The sequence below is a fragment of the Girardinichthys multiradiatus genome, chromosome 22, assembly GCF_021462225.1.
Source record: "Girardinichthys multiradiatus isolate DD_20200921_A chromosome 22, DD_fGirMul_XY1, whole genome shotgun sequence".
NCBI classification, from domain to species: Eukaryota; Metazoa; Chordata; class Actinopteri; order Cyprinodontiformes; family Goodeidae; genus Girardinichthys; species Girardinichthys multiradiatus.
This window is the reverse complement of record NC_061814.1, coordinates 27669535-27694371: the sequence shown is the minus strand read 5'-3', so window position 1 is coordinate 27694371 and position 24837 is coordinate 27669535. Positions and strand designations below refer to the sequence as shown.

General features: G+C 40.6%; 2 protein-coding genes across 5 annotated transcripts in view; one reads left to right on the top strand and one right to left on the bottom strand.

Annotated features, from left to right (window-relative positions):
* Positions 1-24837, bottom strand: part of mcph1 (microcephalin 1) — a 49027-nt gene that overhangs the window by 6969 nt on the left and 17221 nt on the right. For 3 of the 4 annotated variants that reach the window (XM_047352238.1, XM_047352241.1, XM_047352239.1), the window contains 3 exons: positions 20087-20124; positions 19790-19952; positions 19626-19703 (listed from right to left, as the gene is read on the bottom strand). In XM_047352238.1, the coding sequence (XP_047208194.1) occupies positions 19626-19703; positions 19790-19952; positions 20087-20124 (279 nt within the window). Of the gene's footprint in view, positions 1-17976; positions 19510-19625; positions 19704-19789; positions 19953-20086; positions 20125-24837 lie in introns of those variants that run through there. The other variant, XM_047352242.1, reaches the window with a different exon arrangement.
* angpt2a (angiopoietin 2a) lies at positions 1127-17118 on the top strand. Its single transcript, XM_047352243.1, has 9 exons — positions 1127-1606; positions 7123-7278; positions 8115-8236; positions 8341-8579; positions 9411-9538; positions 9865-9966; positions 10618-10784; positions 14205-14335; positions 16007-17118. Exons 1-9 carry the CDS (start codon positions 1349-1351, stop codon positions 16177-16179), a joined length of 1476 nt encoding a protein of 491 aa, XP_047208199.1. The 5' UTR covers positions 1127-1348; the 3' UTR covers positions 16180-17118.

Genomic DNA, 24837 nt, shown 5'->3' with positions numbered 1-24837 from the left:
ACAGCTGTTTCCTTGCAGTGTTTGGTATCTAAACCAGCTTAAGAACACCAGGTCCAGTTTAAAATCCAGATTGAATAAGGCCTACAGGCTAAAAACTGTTTGACAAATATCCAATTCTTCTGTTTTAGTGCTTTTGGACTTCTCTGAAGCCTTTGATACTGTGGATCAAAACATCTTGCTTTCACGACTGGAACATGTCCTGTCCACTATAATTAAACCATTCTAGAACAGAGCTTTTAGGTTAGGAGGACTGTTCTTCTTTAGCTCCCCTCACTTGTGGGGCTCCTCAGGGGTTCATCTTCAGTCCTCTGCTCTTTATTTTATATATTTGGCATCTTGAGTTCATTTGTAGAAAATATAATATCTCCTCTCATTGCATTGTGCATTATATCCAGTTCTACTTATTGATTAAATGTTGTAGTAAAAATCTAAAAACCCACTGGAATCATTGAAATGTCTAAGTTACATAAGAACTTGGCTAAAGTTGAACGGTCTAAGCGTAAACGAGGACTGGTTTCTAAATTGTTTCAATTGTTTAGCCATATCTTCATAAGTTAAGGGACTCCAGTGACCAGACAGCTTTTTTTTAGATGTTTCAAAATCTGGCATAAAACATAATAGTGGGCTTTCGCAGTATTTGTCCAAAAATTATAGAAAACATTACGGATTCATGTACACTCTGTCAGACCATACAGACTTAAATCACTGCATAAAAATAATGCTTTTACTTTAGTTTTTGATTCCATTTAGGTATGACAGTTTAGAAGACATATATTATGCTCATAGTCTATCTATATTTTTTTATTCATTGGTCATTTTTAAACTGTACTCCATTTAATTTTGTCTAATTTGTTTCCCATTCATTGAAAATGAATGGGAAGACACTGTTACCCACAAAGACTGTGCTGAATGTGGATAGCGGCATCCTGAAAACAACACGTGGGATCTGTAGAGGATATAGCGGAGGATGTGTAGTCTGTGCATCTGCTTCTGTGTGTTGCTTAGTGAGTGCTGAAAGGAATCTCCACTTCACATCTTTTCACAGCGACTGGTCACAGTAAAGGGGGGAGTGGTTTAAACTCACAGTTAGTGTTTAGACCACTTTAGCAAGTGGCTGGGGGACTGATGAAAGGCGAACACATGCAGTCCGGCACTGCTGACCTAAGGACACGCTACCTCAAATTCCTGATTGCTCTCTCTCTCTACCTACCAAAGAGAGGTTTTAAAAAGGAGTCTGCAGAAGCTCCAGAGAGCTGTTTACACTTGGATGCAGCAAAAGAAAGACCTCCAATGAGAGAAGACTAGGAAACACTGAAAATCTATCTCTAATTTTTTTTAGCAAAGAATAATGAAGATGCTAAATGTGGATTTACTCATTTTAGGTTTCTGCTTTGGTCTGGCCACTCAATATGGTGCTTTTGGCAAGAACCAGTATCAGATCCAAAATGGCCCGTGTAGCTACACTTTTCTGTTGCCTGAGCAAGACAACTGTCAAAGCACCTACAACTATCCTGATCAGAAGGATGGACCCATGGACGATGAGTCGGTTCAGAGACTGGAACAACTGGAGATGGGAATGGAGAACAACACACAGTGGCTGCTTAAGGTAAACCTGTTCACACCCAATGTTTTTAAAATACTGATTTAGGCATTTAAAGGAAAAAAGGGAAAGTGTGCGTATATTTATTCAAGAAACAGCAATACTATTTGAGAGAAAATATGATGTAGAAAAAATTTAAAAGGTAACATGTACAATGCCAGTACATACTCTGTCTTAAAGTGCAATATATTTAACAAAAGCCAAAAAAGGTATGAGCAACTTTACTAAGTTGTGGACTGATTTTGCCCAACCTGACAATCGGTTGGGTGAGTGACAATGAATCACCACAGGTGCCTGTATGCAGGGGGCATTCCTGTCTGTCTACTGTGGTGTTTCTTGTCAAAACTAATTCCCCCCCCCCCCTTCATTTACTTTAGGTCAGCCTTTTCACAGTGAGATTACTGACTAGAAAGAAACAAAATGAGTCACAGACGTACACACAATCTCACATAAAATATGTCTTTTGTCCATCCCATGAGAAACAGTACACAGCTCCCTCATACAAACTCAAGTGCGAGCTCTAATGGCACCTCGTATCAACTTACAGGGGACATAATGTCAAAGGAGAAGACTATTTCTAAGAAGACTCCTTTGAACTGATACCGTGTCCATAAAATCTGTATGACAAATAGCAGTATGTGTATGAAATTACTTGAGTATTTTCCTATTTGTGCAGGTGAATGAGTCTGTTTATCTCTCCTTTTCACAAATCTGCACATTAGCGGTGGGCATTATGGACTTTAATTACATCCCAATATTTAGTTGTATTTATTGCAATAACAATAAGAGTGAAGATAAAAAAGTATTTAAAAGAATTCATCTGACTTGTTGGCATTTCGTCTCTCACTGCATACAACTAGAGCCCCACAAACACTAATAATGCTCCAAAAATAAAACTTCACCCATTACCGAATAGACTAACTCAGTACACCAGTAACATTAAGCAATTATACAGATAAGCAGCACACAATAATTGCATTCAGTCATATGTTGAAATATACTGATATTTAATGACATGGAACCAACGGTGGGAAATTAGTCCAAACAGCAGGACTAAAAATCACAACCATACTGTTAGTTCATGGGGTTAGAGTTTATCATTATTACAATAAATTACAAATTACAATTGTTCTTTTTTTGTATAGTGATAAATAATTCAATAATTGCCCATTTCTACTGCACATCACAAAGAATAAGAGATAAAATCTATACTCTACTTACATCCAACTATGCAGTTAGTAAAATTATTTACATTTGCTACATATTGCCATAGTTTATAGTGCATTACTGCACTGAAAGTCATGTTTTCCAAATAAAATGGCCTAACGATCCATGTTACTGATCATTCCCAGATTTAAGACAGATCTTCACTCCTAATTACATCCAGCATCGAACCTAACTCCAGAATGACTTTAGAATAGATGGATTAGCCTGTTTAAAGAATAATAGTTAAAAGAAAATATATTTTTGTCCTAGTAACTGGAGATTTAAAATGAAAAGCTGTTTAGAATTAGAGGTAGGTTTTCCCAAACCCTTTCTTATCCAAAATAATATAAGAAAACCACCTTATTACTGTAGTTGAAAACAGCCTGTGAGACTGTTGCAGTAACTTAAAATCTGATTTACAAATTTTGAAGGAAGACGGTTTTGGATTTTTAATGGAGCAGATAACATGGCCACTTCTTCGGCCCGATAAAGCCCTGAGGAGCAATACGATAGTAAAGAGCACTTAATGAAGAATGGATGGATGATACATTAGGCTCAGTTGAAGTAAAGTGGCTCACTGAGGTTGTAAACTTTTTTTCTGGACTGCACTGCTGGATGAATCAATAGTGAGATAAAAGAGAAGCATAAACAGCTTCAAACAATTCAGGTTTAACAGAAAGCCAAGTGCCAATGCTAATTTTAAATCCGCATCAATCAGTCAGTCAATTTGACCAATGAGTATTCATGCTCCAAGAGTAGATAACAGCTAAGGCAGAAAAAGTCAACGTCTGTCGTGATTGAGGAACTCCGTCATTCCTCTCCGGTGCTTTTCAGGCACACGGAGTAAACAACTGATTAGATCATGAACTGTCAATCGGATATCCTGCCCGCAATTGAACTAATAACACTCCATACATCTGTGTGTATCCAAGAAAATAAACAGACCAGATACAAGAAAAATGAAGACAAACAAAACCCCGCACTGAATCGCTTGGATAAAGCTCTTCTAAATAGTAATCATTTTTTGGGTGTTACTGACTGCTGAGTAAACTTGGTGTTGATGACAGAGTCCTACTGACGCTGGTATCCAGTTGAACTGTAATGAAGGATGTAACTCCTCACTCAACACTTCCATCCTGTTTACGAGTCGTGTGACCTGATTGCTGCTCAGGAAAACACCGCAGGAAATAACTTAATGAGTAGTTTCAGTCTAAATCTGTCCTTTCTCTAAGGTAGATAAGAACAGAAATGGGAATGCGTGTAGCTACGTCACAACTTTAATTGCTTTGTAATGTAAAAAATTTTGATTTCATCATGGTTGCAGGAAAGCACTGGAAGATTTCGGGCATCAGTAAGCATCTGAAATAGGCATGGTATGAGATAACCTGAAATAGAAATATCATTTTGTCTTGGTATTTAAATAAAAATTAAAAACCACTAATGTAAAACACAAGCAGTCTTATTAGAAGTGTGAAAACAATTATTCTAACAGCTGTTAAAGTACACTATATTGACAAAAATATTCTTTAACCCATATCACTGAATTCAGGTGTTCCTCATTATCACTTCCATAGTGACAGGTGTTCAAATCCAGCTCCTGGTCATGCAGGCTGCCTCTACAAACCTTTGTGAAAATAATTATTAACATGCACAACTATGTTTCTTTTAAGACAGGATAAACTGTAGCAACGGGTGGGAGAGGGGCAGTCCTGGATTGACAATACAGTAAGAGAAAACTGATGATTGCAGGACTTTCTTTCAAAATGACCAAGCTGGAGAAACAGAGTGGTGAATTTTCTTTTCTTTAGTTTTTAACCAGAACTATGTAAACTATTGATATACAGGTAAGTCTAAGTAAACTGGAGTATGCGTCAATGAGACTCATTTGTCAGATTAAAAGTACCTTTCCCAAAAACATAACCTTTAAGCAGGTATTAAACATACGTTTCTTCAAGCCCACGTTTCTAATTTTTATTGGTCTGATGTGGGAGCTACACAGCAGGGCAGTTGGTAGCACTGTTGCCTTCAAGCAAAAAGGTCCTGGGTTCAAATCCCAGCCTGGGTCTGGGTCTATCTACATGGAGGTTGCATGTTATCCCAATGGAGGCATGGGTTTTCTCGATTTACCTCCCACAGGCTATAAACATCACTATTAGAATGGCCCTTAAATATGAGTGACTGCATGAACTGTTTTGTTGCTCTGTGATTGACTAGCAACCTGTCCAGGGTGTCCCCTGCCTCTTGCCCAATCACTGCTGGATATAGGCACCAGCCCCCCCGCGACCATGCACGGACAAGCAGCTATAGACAATAGATAGATGATGTAATATTCTATTCTTAAACGTCATGTTTTAATCATAACAGAAATAAAAGCTTTAAAACATCAGCATGTGTGCAATTAGTTTATGTAATGTGCACCTGTACAGGTCCTTCTCAAAAAATTAGCATATTGTGATAAAGTTAATTATTTTCTATAATGTAATGATGAAAATTTAACATTCATATATTTTAGATTCATTGCACACTAACTGAAATATTTCAGGTCTTTTATTGTCTTAATACAGATGATTTTGGCATACAGCTCATGAAAACCCCAAATTCCTATCTCACAAAATTAGCATATCATTAAAAGGGTCTCTAAACGAGCTATGAACCTAATCATCTGAATCAACGAGTTAACTCTAAACACCTGCAAAAGATTCCTGAGGCCTTTAAAACTCCCAGCCTGGTTCATCACTCAAAACCCCAATCATGGGTAAGACTGCCGACCTGACTGCTGTCCAGAAGGCCACTATTGACACCCTCAAGCAAGAGGGTAAGACACAGAAAGAAATTTCTGAACAAATAGGCTGTTCCCAGAGTGCTGTATCAAGGCACCTCAGTGGGAAGTCTGTGGGAAGGAAAAAGTGTGGCAGAAAACGCTGCACAACGAGAAGAGGTGACCGGACCCTGAGGAAGATTGTGGAGAAGGGCCGATTCCAGACCTTGGGGGACCTGCGGAAACAGTGGACTGAGTCTGGAGTAGAAACATCCAGAGCCACCGTGCACAGGCGTGTGCAGGAAATGGGCTACAGGTGCCGCATTCCCCAGGTCAAGCCACTTTTGAACCAGAAACAGCGGCAGAAGCGCCTGACCTGGGCTACAGAGAAGCAGCACTGGACTGTTGCTCAGTGGTCCAAAGTACTTTTTTCGGATGAAAGCAAATTCTGCATGTCATTCGGAAATCAAGGTGCCAGAGTCTGGAGGAAGACTGGGGAGAAGGAAATGCCAAAATGCCAGAAGTCCAGTGTCAAGTACCCACAGTCAGTGATGGTCTGGGGTGCCGTGTCAGCTGCTGGTGTTGGTCCACTGTGTTTTATCAAGGGCAGGGTCAATGCAGCTAGCTATCAGGAGATTTTGGAGCACTTCATGCTTCCATCTGCTGAAAAGCTTTATGGAGATGAAGATTTCGTTTTTCAGCACGACCTGGCACCTGCTCACAGTGCCAAAACCACTGGTAAATGGTTTACTGACCATGGTATCACTGTGCTCAATTGGCCTGCCAACTCTCCTGACCTGAACCCCATAGAGAATCTGTGGGATATTGTGAAGAGAACGTTGAGAGACTCAAGACCCAACACTCTGGATGAGCTAAAGGCCACTATCGAAGCATCCTGGGCCTCCATAAGACCTCAGCAGTGCCACAGGCTGATTGCCTCCATGCCACGCCGCATTGAAGCAGTCATTTCTGCCAAAGGATTCCCGACCAAGTATTGAGTGCATAACTGTACATGATTATTTGAAGGTTGACGTTGTTTGTATTAAAAACACTTTTCTTTTATTGGTCGGATGAAATATGCTAATTTTGTGAGATAGGAATTTTGGGTTTTCATGAGCTGTATGCCAAAATCATCCATATTAAGACAATAAAAGACCTGAAATATTTCAGTTAGTGTGCAATGAATCTAAAATATATGAAAGTTAAATTTTCATCATTACATTATAGAAAATAATGAACTTTATCACAATATGCTAATTTTTTGAGAAGGACCTGTACTGTGATACTGGTAACCAGGCCAGGCCCAGCCTGAACAAATGTCAGTGAGTTTACAGAAGGACATACCTGATCCTCCCAACAACAACAACAGAGGTGGAGCCTTGTCTCTTTCAGTTTATAGTAGTAGAACACAGCAAGCAAGAAGCCACTGTCAGTATATGATTATAAAGACATGAATGAACAATAAAACTGCAGGTCATGTTTAGTAAGAAATTGTAAAAAAAAAAAAAAAAAATTCTTCCAAACTATCTCAAGTTAACAGTTTTTATCCGTGTTGCAGTTGGAGAACTACATACAGGACAGCATGAAGCAGGACATGCTCCAAGTCCAACAGGCTGCTGTACACAACCACACGGCTACAATGATTGAAATTGGGGCAAACCTGCTGAGTCAAACTGCTGAGCAAACAAGAAAACTCACTGATGTGGAAGTACAGGTGAGGCTGGACATTCTGTTTTTTTCCAAACACATGGAAATAACACGCAAAAGGCACAGCAACATGCAATTGTTCAGGCTTCCTGTTCTGTGCGAGCAAAAATTAAGTGCGCTCTGTGACATGCTGCGGTGAATAATATATCTTCAGCATGTTAAAAAATAAGCAATGTAGAAAAACAGGCATAACGACGTCAGTTTATTATTGTGGCTGCACGTCAATGACCCTGTGTGAGCCAACTGTACAGCATTTCCTGTTATTAGCACACTCGTATTCCCAGAGAAGGGGTCTATCAGTTTGTCACAATCAGACATCCGTCTGTTCAAAGACATCAACAGCTCCAATGGAGACACACAGCCAGGATCCATGTAAACAACCTGCGTTTTGCTGAGTTCAGTTCCTCCGAACTGGGAAATCAGTGGCAAGGTCAACAACCCCAGAGTTTAGTTCAATACTTTGGGGTTTGAAAATATGCGGGGTTTCAGTGGTTTGTCCTTGTTCAGGTACGCCTGGAGTTTTGCAATATGGCTGTGCTTTCCTGTGCAGATTTTCCATTTTGCAAATGCTTATTAGTATAATCTAGATGTGCATACAGGACTTGTGTGTTCAACTTGATAACCTAATGGAAAACACAGCTAAATGTTGATTTTGTCATTGCTGTTAACAGTTGTATTTACTGATCTTGATTTAATGTTATCTACAATTATATCCACACTATAAAATACCAAATGTTTTCAGCTTAGAGATTAGCATATTTTGTTGTTTCTACCACTGCGGGTGTATTGCGATTTTAGATTACATTTTAAACATTAAAATATGCCTTAATACTATGGTGTTAGGTAATCCATCATACAACTCGACTGGAGCGCCAACTTCTTGAAAATTCCCTGTCGACGAACAAGTTGGAAAAACAACTCATTGTCCAATCAAATGAAATCAACAAACTGACTGATAAAAACAGGTGAGGAAATTAAGTCAAAAGCTAAATGATTTTTTTAACCATTACAAACAAAATGTTGGATGAAGCAAAACCACAATGACTGATAGAATATTTTTTTTCTGCAGCCTTCTAGAAAAAAAATTGCTGGAGATGGAGCAGCAGAGGCAGGTGGAGCTCAAAACATTTCAAGAAGAAAAGGAGCAGCTTCAGTCCCTAATACTGAGACAGACGGCCATCATCGGGGAACTGGAGCAGCAGCTGCTCAAAGTCTCCTCCAACACCTCTGTTTTACACAAACAACAGCAGGAGCTATTGGACACAGTGAACAGCCTGATAAACACATTATCCACTGGTTCTGTCCGAGGTGAGTTGAAACAGCAGGTTATCATAGGAGCTTTAGGCAACAAGTACAGTTAAAAAGTGGACAAGTATGGATCTTTCAACCTTCACCCCCCCCCCCCCCCCCCCCCAAAACACATCCACTCATACTCATCAAACTTTCAAACCAATGTTTACCCCTCTTAGCATCTTCCTGTATGTGGTGCAAACATAAACCTGGGTCTTCATCAAGCCTAATTTCTTTAAACATTTTTAAAATCATTTATCCGATTTTAGATATGGGTGGGTTTGGGGAAGTAGCCATTTTCTTGTAGGCATTTCTTGACTAATGAAGATTAACATACATCTGCCTTGAATGTCATGTTTTCCTGTCTTTCCCATTTTGAAACTGGACTCTGTCATATGATAGTTAGACCTCAGAGAAACAGAAAGTCATGGACACTAATAAAAGGTTCGTTGTTCGTATTAAACATTAAAATGAAAGGTTGGATTTTACTACATTATTCAGTGAGATTGAATTTATTTTAAAGGCAGGCAACTCATCTTGAGGACAGATATCAATGTGTGTAAAAAAACAATAATATGGAGTTTTAGGTGTTTCATCCTTATAAATCCAGGTATAGTGATCTGTCCAAGCTCAAAAATAAATCAAGCTAACAAAGTTCAGTTAATAGACAAACCCTTTATATATCCCTTTTTTGCCAATACCATTTTAGTTTGGTAGCGCCATTAAACATTAAATACATCAATAGGTTTACTAGCTACATATTTTTAAATAATGTAGGGATGCATAAGCATAACATCTAAATTCTCTACAATCATCTTCTGATAAAATAACAGTTTATGTGTTCTGCAGAACCCAAAATTGCCATGATGCAAGATACTCCAACCACATACACGGACTGTGCTGCTGTCTACAAGTCAGGAAACGTCAAAAGTGGCGTCTACACTCTCACAATCCCCAATACCACCGCAGAGGTTAAGGTAAAGTATATCTAGTTCATTGTTTGAATATATTTGGGTTTGACAATGCATGTGTGTATAAGAACAAAAAAAAATACAGAAACCCACATCTACAAAAATTCATCTATTCTGTTCTGGCGGGTGGGTACACAGGCTAAGGTTAAGACTTCTCATAATGATATGCAATCTTAAACTAAAACTGTGATCTCCTTAGAAACCTTTCCCCAAAACAGTGTCTTGATTAAACACAAACTAAGTGGCACCATCACATTAAAAATAAACATCACGTTCTAAGTTTGAGTGCCATTTTCAGACCTTCAATCACAGCACTTCTTTTTTGTCTGAAGGCTTTCTGCGACATGGAGACAGAAGGAGGCGGCTGGACGGTACTACAAAAACGCTTCGAGGGCCGTGTTGACTTTCACCGTACGTGGCAGGAGTACAAAAAGGTAGAGACCAAGAAGAAATTCTTTTCTTAGAAAAAAACATAACCTAGGCTACAGTTTTCACTCCAAATCCACATACCAGTGGCCTGATTTAGTCTGGGACATTGACCATTTTCCTGACTTAGTTTAGTCTGCACAGTCAGTCTGAGGTGATTCCTGAACACTTCAAGAAGAAGAACCAAGCTGTGTATGAAAGTAGAAGAGCAGGCTCCCTTCATCTTGAAGTCATAATAACATCAGCTATTTGCCATCATTAAAGGAACCGGCTTAACCACAGTGTATTTATTATTTCAGTCAGCACGTCTAAAACTGTGCTTATGATATGCCATCATCAAAGAGTATGGATGTGCCTCAAACATACTTATGACTAAATGGGATAGAATTGGGCCAACAAGATGCTGAAAAGACCTTTAGCCCCTAAATGCAGTCATTACAAAACCATGCTCGTTTTTTCCTCAGACTGAAAGCTTGTATTGGTGGAGATCAGTGCCTACAGTATGTTTTGTGTTTTGATGAAATATGTTAGTAGGGTGGTGACTCATAGCAAACAACAAGGCAGTGGAACTTGGCTGGATTTGTTAGAAGAACAAAAAAGAAAAAAGTTTAAAATGCTGTTGTTTCATAGGGGTTTCTCATTTTTTTGTGTCTTTCCAGGGATTTGGAGAACCTTCAGGTGAATACTGGCTGGGAAATGAATTTGCTTCCAGACTGACAAGTCAACAGACATACAAATTAAGGATCCAACTGAGTGACTGGGAAGGAAACTCTGCTTTCTCTCAATATGATCAGTTCTCTCTGGATGGCGAAGCACAAAATTACAGGTTCGTTCTGGCAACAAAATGTTTACTAATAAAATTTGGATTAAGTTTAGCTATAAGCAAAAATAATTAAAGGTCATGAAGCTCTGTTTAACATGACAAAGAAGTCAATGTGTGGTTGTACAACAGTGCTTTTGAAGCGTGTTATCTGAGGACAATTACTATAAAACACTAAATACCAAAGACAATTCACCATCACAGGGCCTTATAGAAGCACAGCACAAAAGCTCAGGCTTTGCAGTTATTCTGAGGAAATTACTTTCTTTGTCAAGATTCAGGCATAACTCAAAAAGATTTTGATCAACTAAATTAAACATGACTTTGTGCCATATTGAGCAAAAAGGATATCACGTTCACATAAGACAACCTTCACAGGACAACAAGTAGGCATGGACTGGTTCCCAGTATAAAGGTATATAAAGCTTTAAAAACATTAAATCCTAAGGGTTAAAGATCATTTAATGAGATGCTAGAAATAAAAGCTAGAGGGACAAGAGATTATTTTTTTACTGTAAGGGCCATAGAAAAATGCAGTGCTTTCTCTCCCCCACATATTGTCGCTTACTATCTTATCTGGCAGCTGCCTAAAAGAAGTCTAATATATGTTTTACTTCTCCAATAAAAGACACATTCTTCGGTTTAGATGTACTTCTGATTGTGTAAAAGAGTGCGGAAGCCAAATGAGCTCTACCCATCACTCCATTTAAGGCTACATCAATTTAAAACTACAATTTCAAACTTCAAGGGTCACACGTGTTAAGCACTCTACTGCAGCCTGGCTACCTGTGTAGATTGCTGGACCAAATAATGAACTACTATCAGTTTGTTTGAGTTACTCTATAAAGAGCAGGAAGACAAGAAGGTAAATTATTCTGCACAATAGTCACCCGGAAACATCTACCAGATTTAGTGTGTGTTTGTTGTATGTTTTCACTTATTTATATTAAAATAGCAATAAATACACACTATAGCATTTTATAACTAGAGCTACACAATATTAGAAAAAAATGGCACTCTGATATTATTTTTCAATACTGTGATGATGATGATATATTATACAATTAACCTACATCTTTCTCACTGTAGTCTTTCTTTCCCCATCTTCACTGCTCTCCACCACGTTTCTGTTCTTGGTCGTTAGGATCCATTTCATTTGTGGGCATAAATGACAATGAAAACCAATTTAAATGTCCAAATACAGGGGTTGGACAATGAAACTGAAACACCTGTCATTTTAGTGTGGGAGGCTTCATGGCTAAATTGGACCAGCCTGGTAGCCAGTCTTCATTGATTGCACATTGCACCAGTAAGAGCAGAGTGTGAAGGTACAATTAGCAGGGTAAGATCACAGTTTTGCTCAAAATATTGAAATGCACACAACATTATGGGTGACATACCAGAGTTCAAAAGAGGACAAATTGTTGGTGCACGTCTTGCTGGCGCATCTATGACCAAGACAGCAAGTCTTTGTGATGTATCAAGAGCCACGGTATCCAGGGTAATGTCAGCATACCACCAAGAAGGATGAACCACATCCAACAGGATTAACTGTGGACGCAAGAGGAAGCTGTCTGAAAGGGATGTTCAGGTGCTAACCCGGATTGTATCCAAAAAACATAAAACCACGGCTGCCCAAATCACAACAGAATTAAATGTGCACCTCAACTCTCCTGTTTCCACCAGAACTGTCAGTCGGGAGCTCCACAGGATCAATATACACGGCTGGGCTGCTATAACCAAACCTTTGGTCACTCATGCCAATGCCAAACGTTGGTTTCAATGGTGCAAGGAGCACAAATCTTGGGCTGTGGACAATGTGAAACATGTATTGTTCTCTGATGAGTCCACCTTTACTGTTTTCCCCACATCCGGGAGAGTTACGGTGTGGAGAAGCCCCAAAGAAGCGTACCACCCAGACTGTTGCATGCCCAGAGTGAAGCATGGGGATGGATCAGTGATGGTTTGGGCTGCCATATCATGGCATTCCCTTGGCCCAATACTTGTGCTAGATGGGCGTGTCACTGCCAAGGACTACCGAACCATTCTTGAGGACCATGTGCATCCAATGGTTCAAACATTGTATCCTGAAGGCGGTGCCATGTATCAGGATGACATTGCACCAATACACACAGCAAGACTGGTGAAAGATTTGTTTGATGAACATAAAAGTGAAGTTGAACATCTCCCATGGCCTGCACAGTCACCAGATCTAAATATTATTGAGCCACTTTGGGGTGTTTTGGAGGAGCGAATCAGGAAACGTTTTCCTCCACCAGTATCACGTAGAAGAATGGCTTAAATCCCTCTGACCACTGTGCAGGACTTGTATATGTCATTCCCAAGACGAATTGACGCTGTATTGGCCGCAAAAGGAGGCCCTACACCTTACTAATAAATTATTGTGGTCTAAAACCAGGTGTTTCAGTTTCATTGTCCAACCCCTGTATATCAATGGAAAGCCACAATTTCATGAGTGGCCTCCAAAAACATCATAGCCCACCCAATATCACATATTAGCAGTCCTTAGCAATTGCAATAATGCACACACTTAAACACGAAAATGTTTTTTTTTTAATTTTCAGTAAAGACAATTAGATCAGGTTTTTCATTTGTATACAAATCTTGTAACGCCTTACAACCAGGGTATTTTTACTCACCCTCCTATGCCTAACTGCAAGTACTTCTACATGAATGATGATTTAAAATGTGATTTAATCAAGTCCTAAAATAAATGCATAAAACTGTAAATGCTGACCTGCTACTTCCACAACTCAAAGGCAAAACATGTCATAGTAATTCTTCCAGAAAGAGGTTCCCCACACTGACGTACTGGCAGGAGCCCAAAAAAAATCTAATAATGTCGGTCACTGTTTAAAAAGTAGGAAACACATAAAATGTCATTTCTTGACATTGAGAGTCTAATGATTTGGGAAAAACCTTCATATCCAAATGTGGGCAGAGAGAGAGTAGAGTCGTCTTTTGTACAAAGGATGCAGACAGTATTCCAGTTCAACAAAACCTTCTGTTTGACGTTATTCTTAAAAAGCTGGCGGTTCTATAAGAAATTGCACAAAAGGGGATAAACCCCAGTCGTTCACCGTCACCCTGTCTTAGCAAGCAAGAAGCTGCAGTTCACTCAGAAGAATATAAAAAAGAACGTTCTAGAACCCCCCCCCCCCAAAAAAAAAAAACATTTTCCACAACGTCAAAACGCTGCTTAGGAAATCTCGGGGAAAACAAATGAAACAAGTATTTAAAGTGGAGATATAAACTAATATTAATTGCTTATATTTTATCCCTATACCCAACTGATTTTCAGAAAAAAAAAACTAAACTATAAGTGGACAAAGTCTTGCCTTTTGAGGAACAGTAATCACAGACTTCCTCCTCCTGTTCCTCCATTTTTTCTTCTCCTTTCTACAGGATACACCTTAAAGGCTACAGTGGAACGGCAGGCAAAATAAGCAGCATTGGGCAGCCAGGAAGTGATTTTAGTACAAAAGATGCAGACAATGACAAATGTGTTTGCAAGTGTTCACAACTGACAACAGGAGGTAAGAAACACATTTTTTTGTAAACAATTTATGTGACTGAATAATTCTGGAACCAAAATTATATTTAAACCCCTTTTTTAAGTAGGGGTGGCTACTTGACATGAAAACAGTCCCACTAACACAAATCCTGGCACTGGCCCCAAAGTCTTCAAGGACATTTTAAGGGTCGGTGTACTTTTGTGGCTGTGTCAAAGAGCACAACTAGCTCAGACTTAATCACTGATCTGCTCATTGGGGAATTCAACATTGACAATAGCTGACATTAACAGCCTGGGAACAGAGCTTTTCCCTCTGTCCTCTGGCTGCTAAAAGAGCCCTTCACAATCCACCTGAAAGTGACTCAACTGCTAGATGTTTGTATTTATCTGAAACCGGGTCTGGCACGAGAAATTCAGAAAGATAAAATGAGACAAAAAGTAACCTAGGTGAATTTACCTTCAAATGCTTTACCATCGATAATTTGTCCCTTAACTAATAAAGGCACTAATGCAAATTAGAAACAGACACGCACTAGTTGTTCTGGGGAGAAATAGGGACATTGTCTGAAACTTTCAATAGAAATGTCATAGCAGACCTCATCAGTATGAGCCTGATGATGAAAAAGATGTGCAGGGGTGGATTTAATAGGATATAATTAAGTAGAATGTTCCTCATCAGTATCAGTAAGTATATAATAATCAACCCACACAAGCCTAATATAACTAGACCGCTGGCTGAGCTATCAGTGATCAAGTTGCATTCACAATAAAACTTAAAATATATATAAATATTTTAATCCAAACTACATTTTATGATTAATTGACTTAATGCTCCTTTAAGTCTTATAAAATATAAATATCCTAATTCTGATATAGTTTAGAATAAATGATTTATAAAGAACGGCACAGCAGTTTGCGCCAATGAAAAGTATTTTTTTTTACCTGAAAGTGTCGTCACATTTGCATTGGGCGCTTGTTCACATTTACATTTATAGAAACTGTTTTAGATAAAAGTTAAGTGATGTAAAAGGTCAAAATATTATAGCAGCATAAGTGAAGTTGTGATTATAATCTGCCTTCCTTTTTACCATCTGATGTACATGTTTCACACAGGAATATTATTGGTGGTGCACCAGGTGCAACCTCCTCCATTTCCTGTGTAAATAATAGTGGGCTTCTGTTTAAATAAGGGCATTATGGAAATGCTGATAACATTTTAGAACTGGGGTGCTCAGGCTTATCCTTTAGAGGCATCCCATTCTCGACAAACTTGAATCAAAGGGTTGACGTCCCTCCTCAGCATGTCATTCAGCTCTGTACAGGCCATTCATTTGACTCAGGCGTGTTGGAGAGGACTGGACTTGGTTACCCCTGGTTTAGAAGGTTCATACTCATGTGAGCTATGGCAATTTAAAGATTGGGGTTGAGATACTAGAAGTTCACTGGTCCTGGCATCTCTGGAACAAATTGTTAGCTTTTGCCCTTCAGTAAACGAAGAAGCCAAGAGAGTTTTCTACTGTAGCTAAGATATAAACTGCTTATGATCTTTTGAGATATCCTTAATTAAAAAATCCCGAACTACATCATTAACCACAGAAGTATCCCCTAATAGTGACACAAAAAGCACATATTGTTGAAAATGCCAGCCATGTTCAGCTGTGTACATCATTATCAAAGCATTTTGATGTTCCAGGCTGGTGGTTTGATGCCTGCGGTCCATCCAATTTGAATGGGATGTATTACCAGAATGGCCAGAACTCCAACCGCTTCAACGGAATCAAATGGTACTACTGGAAAGGATCGGGCTACTCACTGAAGTTGACTACCATCATGATCAGACCGACAGACTTCTTGGCCTTGCTTTGAACCCGAGAAGCGAGACAACAATACTGCCCAGAAAACACTAGTACCAAAAATAAAGGTTCCACAGGAAGCCAAACCATTTCATAAATACGTTTCTATGTAAATTCGTCCTTATTTATGTCTTTATTAATTTGATCTGAAGGGTTTGTGCATATAAATGTGGAGACACCTTAGGCATAGCAGTTATATTCTTTTAACCAGTAAAAGGAAGCCAGAGTAAAAGTTAGAATCATAAATACATGTTATACTTCAGCATAATTTAAATATTTGCCCAACTGCGATTAGAATACCAGCTGATGATATTGTATAGATAGACCATGGTACAAGATGCAGATAAATAGTTGGCTCAAATTGTTTTTTATGCTTTACAGATTTTTTATGATTTCAATGTTAAAACCACAAGAATGTTTTTCTACAGATTCATTGTTCGTTGTTTAACAGAATGTATATACATTTGTTGTTTAATTTATATGTTCATGTTAGGGATAATATTTAAGTATATCATATATAAAGGAAATATGCGTGATAAGAGTCTGTGTTTCTTAAAGATGTCTATGCAAACAAACTAAAAAAAAACACTATTTTAATACATTCTGCCATACCTCCCAACATGTCCAAGTATGACAATAATGTTTTTGAATTAGAAAGGTATTTTTAGAAAAATGATTTTGTTTTGAAGGAGCTAACATTGTGAGAAAGATGAAAAGTTAAGTTTCTCATTAGTTGAAGGTTTAGTAGACAGAATGCTTAACAGACATTTGATTACTTAACCTGAATACAGTCAACTAGTCAGGACTCAAGTGTTTGTGTTAGCTGACCAACAGACTAAGGCCATAACTCTTGACCGCTTCACACAATTGGAAACTTTTTCACATTGCTTAGCAAAATGTTTTCTTGGTATTCTCAAATGCAACATACTCAATAAATTAAAAGGGATCACAACCTGTGTAATGCCCCTTTCTATTATTAACATGTTCAAGTTAGTATTTAAAAATCATTAACTAACACAGAATATAAGTTGATCTTTTTAATTGGAATGTAATGTAACCATTTATTATATCAGCTGCATCTACTTCCTATGAATATTTGCACGATACTTTAAAAATTAGGTCAAAGGGACCTGTCCATTCAGTTAAATTAATAGATTTATACTTTGATTACAGAACTACTACCAAATTAAAATGTGCGTGTTTATAATTCTTTATTAGGCTGAGGCACAGTCTAGAGTGGATCCTAGATAAGTGGACAATGCTGCTGTAAAATCTAAATGTTTATTTGTCACTTCTTAAAATACTGGTTGCTATGGAGACTTGGCAATCCTAAAATACCACATTTTGCTGTCATTCTCAGCCTTGTTAACCACAGTTCACATTGTTTTAAAGTTGAGTTCTTTCTTTAGGTGTATTTTTATTACAGCCACTTTTAAGAAAACAACACACACACCGTGGCTAAGGCCTCGTTCACACTGCAGGCAAATGTGGCCCAGATCAGATTTTTTGGGGGTCAAGTGACCAGGACAGACTTTTTAGATTAAGTGTGAACGCTCATATCTGGCCCATAGCTGATTTTTCAAGTCACATTTGAGCCACATTCATATGTGGTCCTGAATCCGACTTGTATCTGATCTTTTGGAATGTGAATCCAGTGAGAATGACCAAGAATGTGAGAATGACCTTAGATATGATTTGACGTCACTTTTTGTCGCATTCGTCACAATTTTGCGGTGCCCAGCAGGAAACAGTAGCAGTTAGCAAACAGACAGGGGGCTAGAATAGTACTGCACAAGTGAGACGTTAGAGCTCATTAATAAACAGAGATAAAACTTTATTCAAGCATAATTGAAAGGCTCATAGGAACCGTCTGGAGGTGGGACGTAGTTTGTATGGTAAAATTCGTATACAGCCTTTCAAACAGAGGACTTCAAAATGGCTTCGAGGTTACCGAGCATGTGATGATCTTCCTCTGCTGGAGTCCGATACACTGGATTGCATCAAGGCTTCTTCTTGTGGAATTGAGGGGAGAGGCGCTGACATATATGATTAAAAGTTGCCCTCGACATGATAAAGTTCTGAATAAACTTGGTCTCTGTAAAGTTGTTAACATCCCTTCCCCACCATTGCTGGCTGTGTCTCTGCATCCAAACAGTTTGTTGTGCTGAACTGGCAGTCAGATATCTCTAAAACGGACCAATAAAGAGTTTCACTCTCCTTTAATTCACGTGTTTCCCACACATCACCCGCTGACACAATAAATGGCTTCTGTTGTGCACTTGAACCATAACACCTATTTCTCCGTGTTTACTGTTGTGCTGCACTTGACGACGCTCGTATTGTTCTTATGTGCATGAAGGTCAGTTTGGAGCCACAACATTTTCAAAGTAATGTGAATGACCACACAAAAAAAAAAAAAACACATCAGATTTCTGAAAAAAAAAAAAAAAAATCTAAATTTGAGCATTTAGACCTGTGTGAACGTAGCCTAAGACATTCGGGCCTCCGATGCAGGAACCCACGTAGTTTATGGGGGTAGTTTTGTCTACCCCCCTGCATTTAAATACATTGATAAAACAAACCAGCCTGAGTGGAAATATTTAATTAAAGGAAGTGGACTTCAGCTTTCATTGCCTTGACTAAGTCATATTTTCACTCATATTGTTACCACCTGCTGGAAGTTACATCAGCTACTCAGAACTCAAATAGTAACGTTTTACGTCAGAATTACACTGGTTTATAAACTTTTCCCCTTGATAGACAAATTGTACTGTAGGGTTCAATTCTCATTTCAAATCAGGTTGTCGAAGATTTTGTCATCAAGGCCATATAGGTAATGCAGAATGTTCTCACGAGCATTAAACTAAGCATAACTGAGGATTTCCTGTATTACTAGATTGAAAATTCCAGTTATGCATTTAATGAAAGAAGTGTGCGTATTATTTAAACAATGCCAGCCTTCCCAGAGGATGTTCCCCTCATATGGGGTGATGAAAGAAAGAATATTCTAGACTTGTGAAAGCCAAGCTTGGGAAGAAGCAACAGCTGCATCACATACAGGATGCTTCAGTTTTGTCCCTTCTGCTCTAATAAAAAAAAAAAAGCTGTGTCTTGTCTGCTTTGACTGGATAACTAAATTATAAAGCAACAAAAAAAAAAAGAAATAATCAATTATTAACAAATACAAACATTTTCTTTTTCAAATTTAGAACTTTTAATTTCAGAAATATTGGTATTTAGTGGGTTTAACTTTGGTAAATCATTTCTCTAAATAAACATTGTTAAATAGGCATTGCTTTTTGTTAGTTTTCTTTCCTGTTGTGATCCCAGTGTTTTAGTTTACCTGTACAGAACATGTGGAAGCCAGTTTTCAGTTCTTATAGTTCTTATTTTGACCTTTACTAGTTCAGACCAAAATAAGGTTAAGATTAATTAATTATCACTATTACTGACACTTACTTGTGCAGCAGGAAATTGGTCTGAAAGCTCATATGGCTCCTCTGGAATCCACTGCCTTTGCTCCAAACACCACAGAATCTACTCACAAATAAAACTTATGTTAAGCATGTTTAAAAGATTGTTTTTCAGTTTTTAAAGGTGTATTTTAATGAACATGTCCATACCCATTCAAAAGACAGGATCCAGCAGCCACGTGCTATACCCAACAGGATGTTTAGAGTCCGTCTGTGTCCCCCAGATACTACATGAGTTGTGCTCTCGCAAACTCTGTCAATGATTGAAAAACCACCCAGAGCTTTTACCACCTGCACCACAGTCTGCTGCTTCCTAAAGGTGGAGGGGATTAAAAAAACATAAACCGTTAAACATGTCATATTTCCTGCCGACCAGCTTGTTCTTGTATTAAAAGTGGTTTATATGAATGTTTACATTTAGTTTGGAGCAAACAACTAAGAACTTACTCAGTGGGCATGCTGGTCATGACAAGTGTCCTTGGAGCCTGAAACAAATGTAAAAGTACAAAACAACTGAGAGGGAGGACTTTATTCATAGAAACAGGTGCATCACCATTACTTGTTATGTCATTGGATTGTATATAACTCTTTGTTACCAACTCAAAATGTAAAAGTCCGACATTGTATAGCCGTTACATACAGTGACATATTTCAGTTTTTTTCTTGATTTTGATGACTATGGCTTACAGCTAATCAAAACCCTAAAGTCAGCTTCTTAAAGTTAGAATACCACATAAGATCATTAAAAAGCATTTTAATACTGAAACGTGAACCTACTGAAAACAACATTGTACAGTATATTTACTCAATACTTGGTCATGGTTCTTTTTGCATGAATTACTCCATTTATGCCATGTGGCATGGAGGCAATCAGTCTGGTTCTGCTGAGGTGTTTAGGAAGCCCAGGTCTGCCAGCAGCCTTCAGCCTGTCTGCATAGGTGGCCCTGCTGTTTTATCTCACTTTTGACATTAACCTATAGATTCTCTGTGGGGTTTAGATCAGAGCAGTTCATTGGCCAATCAAGTACATGTCCTTCTCAAACAATTAGCATATTGTGATAAAGTTCATTATTTTCAATAATGTCATGATGAAAATTTAACATTCATATATTTTAGATTCATTGCACACTAACTGAAATATTTCAGGTCTTTTATTGTCTTAATACGGATGATTTTGGCATACAGCTCATGAAAACCCAAAATTCCTATCTCACAAAATTAGCATATCATTAAAAGGGTCTCTAAACGAGCTATGAACCTAATCATCTGAATCAACGAGTTAACTCTAAACACCTGCAAAAGATTCCAGAGGCCTTTAAAACTCCCAGCCTGGTTCATCACTCAAAACCCCAATCATGGGTAAGACTGCCGACCTGACTGCTGTCCAGAAGGCCACTATTGACACCCTCAAGCAAGAGGGTAAGACACAGAAAGAAATTTCTGAACGAATAGGCTGTTCCCAGAGTGCTGTATCAAGGCACCTCAGTGGGAAGTCTGTGGGAAGGAAAAAGTGTGGCAGAAAACGCTGCACAATGAGAAGAGGTGACCGGACCCTGAGGAAGATTGTGGAGAAGGGCCAATTCCAGACCTTGGGGGACCTGCGGAAGCAGTGGACTGAGTCTGGAGTAGAAACATCCAGAGCCACCGTGCACAGGCGTGTGCAGGAAATGGGCTACAGGTGCCGCATTCCCCAGTCCTGGGCTACAGAGAAGCAGCACTGGACTGTTGCTCAGTGGTCCAAAGTACTTTTTTCGGATGAAAGCAAATTCTGCATGTCATTCGGAAATCAAGGTGCCAGAGTCTGGAGGAAGACTGGGGAGAAGGAAATGCCAAAATGCCAGAAGTCCAGTGTCAAGTACCCACAGTCAGTGATGGTCTGGGGTGCCGTGTCAGCTGCTGGTGTTGGTCCACTGTGTTTTATCAAGGGCAGGGTCAATGCAGCTAGCTATCAGGAGATTTTGGAGCACTTCATGCTTCCATCTGCTGAAAAGCTTTATGGAGATGAAGATTTCATTTTTCAGCACGACCTGGCACCTGCTCACAGTGCCAAAACCACTGGTAAATGGTTTACTGACCATGGTATCACTGTGCTCAATTGGCCTGTCAACTCTCCTGACCTGAACCCCATAGAGAATTTGTGGGATATTGTGAAGAGAACGTTGAGAGACTCAAGACCCAACACTCTGGATGAGCTAAAGGCCGCTATCGAAGCATCCTAGGCCTCCATAAGACCTCAGCAGTGCCACAGGCTGATTGCCTCCATGCCACGCCGCATTGAAGCAGTCATTTCTGCAAAAGGATTCCCGACCAAGTATTGAGTGCATAACCGTACATGATTATTTGAAGGTTGACGTTTTTTGTATTAAAAACACTTTTCTTTTATTGGTCGGATGAAATATGCTAATTTTGTGAGATAGGAATTTTGGGTTTTCATGAGCTGTATGCCAAAATCATCCGTATTAAGACAATAAAAGACCTGAAATATTTCAGTTAGTGTGCAATGAATCTAAAATATATGAATGTTAAATTTTCATCATGACATTATGGAAAATAATGAACTTTATCACAATATGCTAATATTTTGAGAAGGACCTGTACAGTGATAACATGGTCATTAAAGCATTCTTTCAGTTTGGGCCGGTACCAAGCCCTGCTGGAAAATAAAATCAGCATAAAGTTTGTCACCATAGGGAAGCATTAAATGCTCAAAATTTCCAGATAGAAGACAGTGCTGCCTTTGGACTTAATAAAACACAATGGTTCAACACCACTCCTCCTTGAACCGCCACCTTAACATGGTGGAGGGGTTTGAGTGCTCAAATGATCCTAGAGGCTATGTTGTCTGTGGCCTAAATGCCCCTGGTAGGGTCTCCCAGGGCTCTAGGTGATGGGTCAGACAAAGAGCGGTTCAAGAATCACTCATGAGGACGAAAATATTGAGGCACATGATGTCGCCCGGTACGGCGGAGCTGGGGTCCCACTTGTAGGGGGAACCATGAGGGACCGGTGCAAAGAGGATTGGGTGGTGGACAAAGGTGGAGACCTCAGCGGCCCGATGCCCGGATGCTTAGGCAGGTTCTAGGGACATGGAATGTCACCTCGCTGGGGGGGAAGGAGCCTGAGCTTGGGCGGGAGGTCGAGAGATATCGACTAGAAATAGTCGGGCTCGCCTCCACGCACAGCGTGGGCTCTGGAACCCATCTCCTTGAGAGGAGTTGGACTCTCTTCTACTCTGGAGTGTCAGACGGGTAGAGACGGCGGGCTGGTGTGGTTTTGCTTGTTGCCCCCCAGCTCAGCCGTCTCCTGTTGGGGTTTACCCCAGTGGATGAGAGGGTCGTATCCCTGCACCTTCGGGTTGGGGATAGGTCTCTGACTGTCGTCTCGGCCTATGGGCCGAGCGGTAGTGCGGAGTACCCGGCCTTCTTGGTGTCCCTGTCGGGGGTGCTGGATAGTGCCCCTCCCGGGGACTCCATTATTCTACTGGGGGACTTCAACGCCCACGTGGGCAACGACAGTGACACCTGGAGGGGCGTGATTGGGAGGAATGGCCTCCCTGATCTGAACCCGAGTGGTGTTTTGTTATTGGACTTCTGTGCTAGTCACAGATTGTCCATAATGAACACCAAATTCAAAACTAAAGGGTGTCCATCAGTGCACTTGGCACCAGGACACCCTAGGCAGGAGGTCGATGATCGACTTTGTTGTCGTATCATCAGAACTTCGGCCGCATGTTTTGGACACTCGGGAGAAGAGAGGGGCTGAGCTGTCCACTGATCATCAACTGGTGGTGAGTTGGATCCGCTGGAGGAGGAGAAAGCCGGACAGACTTGGCAGGCCCAAGCGTATAGTGAGGGTCTGCTGGGAATGTCTGGCGGAGCCCTTGGCCAGGGATGTATTCAACTCCCACCTCCGGGAGAGCTTTGGCCAGATCCCAGGGGATGCTGGAGACATAGAGTCCGAGTGGACCATGTTCTCCGCATCTATTGTTGATGCTGCTGCCTGTAGCTGCGGCCGTAAGGTCTGCGGTGCCTGTCGCGGCAGCAATCCCAGAACCCGGTGGTGGACATCGGCAGTAAGGGATGCTGTCAAGCTGAAGAAGGAGTCCTATCGGCTGTGGTTGGCTTGTGGGACTCCTGAGGCGGCTGACGGGTACCGTGAGGCCAAGCATGCTGCGGCCCGGGCTGTGGCAGAGGCAAAAACTCGGGCCTGGGAGGAGTTCGGTGAGGCCATGGAGAAGGACTACCGGTTGGCCTCGAAGCGATTCTGGCAAACCGTCTGGCACCTTAGGAGGGGGAAGCAGTGCTTCGCCAACACTGTTTATAGTGGGGGTGGGAGGCTGCTGACCTCAACTGAGGACATTATCGGGCGGTGGAAGGAGTACTTCGAGGATCTCCTCAATTCTGCCATCACGCATTCCGTGGTGGAAACAGAGGCTGGGGACTCGGGGTTGGACTCTTTCATCGCAGAGGCTGAAGTCACCGAGGTGGTTAAAAAGCTCCGCGGTGGCAAGGCTTCGGGGGTGGATGAGATCCGCCCTGAGATGTTGTTGGGCTGTCATGGTTGACACGCCTCTTCAACATTGCGTGGCGGTCGGGGACAGTGCCTCTGGACTGGCAGACTGGGGTGGTGCTCCCCCTTCATAAGAAGGGGGATCGGAGGGTGTGTTCCAACTACAGGGGGATCACACTCCTCAGCCTCCCTGGTAAGGCCTACGCCAGGGTATTGGAGAGGAGAGTCCGGCCGATAGTCGAACCTCGGCTTCAGGAGGAGCAGTGTGGTTTTCATCCCGGCCGTGGAACACTGGACCAGCTCTATACCCTCTACTGGGTACTCGAGGGTTCGTGGGACTTTGCCCAACCGGTTCACATGTGTTTTGTGGACCTGGAGAAGGCATTCGACTGTGTCCCTCGTGATGCCCTGTGGGGGGTGCTCCAGGAGTATGGAATCGGGGGCCCTTTATTAGGGGCCATCCGGTCCCTGTACGAGTGGAGCAGGAGTTTGTTCCGCATTGCCGGCACTAAGTCGGACCTGTTCCCGGTGCATGTTGGACTCCGGCAGGGCTGCCCTTTGTCACCGGTCCTGTTCATAACTTTTATGGACAGGATTTCTAGACGCAGCCAAGGGCCGGAGGGGGTCTGGTTTGGGGACCAGTGGATTTTGTCTCTTCTTTTTGCAGATGACGTGGTCCTGCTGGCCCC

Bases quoted from the DNA above. Each gene is read 5' to 3' on its own strand.
- angpt2a (XM_047352243.1), top strand. From the start codon at position 1,349: ATGAAGATGCTAAATGTGGATTTACTCATTTTAGGTTTCTGCTTTGGT. The intron at 7,279-8,114 runs GTGAGGCTGGAC...CTATGGTGTTAG, and splicing joins TCACTGATGTGGAAGTACAG to GTAATCCATCATACAACTCG. The intron at 8,580-9,410 runs GTGAGTTGAAAC...TGTGTTCTGCAG, and splicing joins ATCCACTGGTTCTGTCCGAG to AACCCAAAATTGCCATGATG.